This window comes from Myotis davidii, unplaced genomic scaffold (assembly GCF_000327345.1).
Source record: "Myotis davidii unplaced genomic scaffold, ASM32734v1 scaffold142, whole genome shotgun sequence".
NCBI lineage: Eukaryota > Metazoa > Chordata > Mammalia > Chiroptera > Vespertilionidae > Myotis > Myotis davidii.
Window position 1 is genome coordinate 5,718,186 of NW_006294400.1, and position 3,316 is coordinate 5,721,501.

A 3,316-nucleotide genomic window follows, 5' to 3' on the forward strand; every position below is an offset into this window, starting at 1 on the left:
CCCTCAGCCACCAGTACCTCGGACACTAGCGGCATCCTCCTCTTGCCATGGCGCTGCCCTGGGCCCTTGCAGTCTTGAGCCTTCTTCCCCTGCTGGACGCCCAGAGCCCGGCGTGTCCCAATTTCTCGGTGCCCATCACCAATGCCTCCCTGGACCAGGTGGGTGCCTGGGCCCTGAGCGCCATGGGAGCTGTCTCCCTCTCTGGACTCCCTTCCCTTGCGGGCTTGCGGTCAGCCTCTCCTAAGCGCTGGGGTGAGAACCAGGGCAGCCTCCAGCGGCTTCCTCTGTCTCCAAGCTCAGAGCCGCCTTGCAAAGTCCCTCAGCAGGGCAGCTGACTGGGTGGGGGCCGCCTGAGAGGCAGGGGTTGGGAGCGGGGTAAGGAGGTGCGGGATGGAGGGGGGTGAAGGCTGATTCCTAGACTGAGCTGCTGCAGCCCCACTCCTCCCCCGGGCCTCTGTCTCCTGATTTACAAAGTGGAAAGATCTGCCCGAGTCTCCTCCCAGGTGACTATCAAGGATTAGGCTCTCAGTCTCCATCACCTGCTCCTGGCTTCTCCTCAGATCTCTGGCAAGTGGTATTATATCGCCTCAGCTTTCCGCTTCCCCGAGTACAAGAAGGAAAGCTGCAGTCGGTGGGGGCCACCGGGGTAGGGGGTTTAGGAGGGGGGGTTAAGGGGGGCGGGTAAGTGAAGGCTGATTTCTAGAGTGAGCTCCTGCAGCCCAACCCCTCCCCGGCCTTTATCTCCTGATTTGTAAAGTGGAAAGATCTGCCCGAGTCTCCTTCCAGGTGACTATCAAGGATTAGGCTCTCATTCTCCATCACCTGCTCCTGGCTTCTCCTCAGATCTCTGGCAAGTGGTTTTATATCGGCTCGGCTTACCGCTTCCCCGAGTACAAGAAGGAAGCTAGCAAAATCCATGCAGCCTTCTTTTACTTCACCCCCAACCACACGGAGGACACGATACTGCTCAGAGAGTACATGACCATGTAAGACCCGCACATGGCCCTCAAGTGCCAGCTCAGCCCCAGCTGCAGCACAGCTTCTGGCTCCTCCTCCCAGCTGCCCAAACACCCTTAGCAAGCCCTCCCTGCTGCAGGCCTCAGCCTTCTCATCCAGGGAATGGGGCGGGGCTGACTCTAATTGCCACCTGACTCTCTCCCTCCAAGATTGTGACAGTCCACTTCTCCTTGACTATCTTACTGTTTTCTACTGTATTCTGTCTGGCTTTAGCGGGGACCAGTGCCTCTATAACTCCAGCAGCGTGACGGTCCATCGGGAAAATGGGACCCTGTCCAAATCTGGTGAGCCCTCAGGGAAGGGTTTCTGTGTGAGATGGGGGAGATGGTGGGTGGTCCAGGCCAGAGGAGGGGTGTGAGATGGGGGACATGGTGGGTGGGCCAGGCCAAAGGAGGGGACATGGGGGCTTTGGGCACAAAGACCCCTGGGGATGCCCACTTCTTACATCTCCATGGGCCTGCTGCCTGCACACTGAAGCAATCAGTCATAGCTGCCAACCTCTCTGAGCTCTTACTATGTGCCAGGTGCTGTTTGAAGTGCTTTCTATGAATGAACCCACTTTAATACTCACAAGCCACCCAAGGACATTGCAGTGATCAGCTCAGGAAATGGAGAGACAGGAGCCCCCTTGTCTCTCTCACTCATCCTGCAATTAGACCTGGACTCAACCCGAGGTTGGTTCCAGTCCTGCCTCATCTCCACTCTTTTTGTTTTTAACTATATTTCACTGATTTTCTTACAGAGAGGAAGGGAGAGGGACAGTTGGCCTCTACCCTGCCCTCCCTACACTCCTTCCCCCCACACACACACAGACATTCTCACCTGCCCCCTTGCTCCATCCTGCAGTTGACAAGCCAGAGGCGACCCCAGAGCAAATGCAACAGTTCTATGACTACCTCACGTGCATGGGCATGGACAAGTCGGAAGTCATGTACACGGACCGGCCAGGGCCCTCCACTCTTTTTGTTTGTTTTTTGTTAAACCTCACCTGAGGATATTTTCCCACTGATTTTTAGAGAGTGAAAGGGAGCGGGAGGGACAGAGAGAAAGGAAACATTAAAGTGAGAGAGACACATTGATTGGTTGCCTCCCACACCAGGACTGGGGATTGAGCCTGCAAATGAGGTACATACCCTTGGCCGGAACTGAACCCTGGGCCCTTCAGTCTGTGGGCCGATGCTCTATCCACTTAGCCAAACCGGCCAGGGCTCAACCACTCTTTACCCTCTGGGACGTGGCAGCCCACTCATGTCTCACCATCACCGCAGAGAAGGCCCATCGCAGGAACACACAAATGCCAATGGAATTGAACCAACTCCCCAGGCTCCTCTCTGAACCTCATTGTCCTCATCTGTAAAATGGGGAGAAAGGCCCAGAAGGCCGAGGTACAGAGATGGGCCATGGAGGATGGTTCCTGGGTGTCTCCATCCCAGAGGCCCAAGGGAAAGGCTGCTCCAGTCACAGAGGAGCTGGGCGCAGGTCATCCTGGGGGCCCGCACCCCAAGATATTCCAATGGTCCGGGAGTGTACCACCTCCAGCCACGTCTTTCCAGAGATGCCGACTGCCAAGCAGCAGGTCCCAGGCCGGTGGCCAGGCTTGTGCCAGAGCCCCTGCCCCACCCCTTCTTATCTGGCCTCCTGAGGAGGCGGAAGCCCAGGAAATCTCCTCCGTGTAAGAAGTGTCCACCCGTACATAAAATGCATATTATTAGCTGGAGGTGGACACGTGCAGGACACTGCCAGGGACTGCGTCTGGGCAACAGGTGGCCCTGGTCCCGGCACCTCCTTCAGGGGCTGGTGCCTGGGAAGCGGCTTCTCTTGATGAGTTTGCAAACACCGAGCCTGAGCAGCAGGGCCTGTGCTGGAGGGAGAACTCCGGTGCCCTCCCGCTGCCCTAGAGGAGGCTTGGGGGTGGGGGCACTCGGCACCTGGTCGGGCTGAGGGGGTGGTGGGGGCTGAGGTAGGTCCTCCTGGAGGCGCATAGAACCTGAGGAGAAGAGGGAAGTGGGCTGTTAACCGCGGAGAAGACTGGGTGCAGCCGAGGAGCGCCGGGTTTGTAACCAACCCAGTTCTGAGCCCAGCCAGGCCGCTGGGCCCTATGTTCTGGGTCTCAGTTTCTTCACCTCTAAAATGGGAACAACAGGGTCGGGCAGGGAGGGCGTTTATGGGCGCGGCCCCACGACCCGCCCCTCCAGGGACTCTTGGTGGCCGGCGGAGGGCACTGAATGGAAGCACCAACGGCGGAGGGCACCATCAACCCTCACCCCTACCCCACCCCACCCCGTCCCCCCCTCCCCGC

At 58.3% G+C, this 3,316-nt stretch overlaps 1 protein-coding gene across 1 annotated transcript; it reads left to right on the top strand.

Annotated features, from left to right (window-relative positions):
* LOC102762656 (alpha-1-acid glycoprotein) lies at positions 1-2,693 on the top strand. The gene is made up of 5 exons (XM_006768646.1): positions 1-158; positions 844-986; positions 1,231-1,301; positions 1,864-1,982; positions 2,571-2,693. The coding sequence occupies exons 1-5, from the start codon at positions 48-50 to the stop codon at positions 2,691-2,693; spliced, it is 567 nt and encodes a 188-aa protein (XP_006768709.1). The 5' UTR covers positions 1-47.
* The last annotated feature ends 623 nt before the right edge of the window (positions 2,694-3,316 follow it).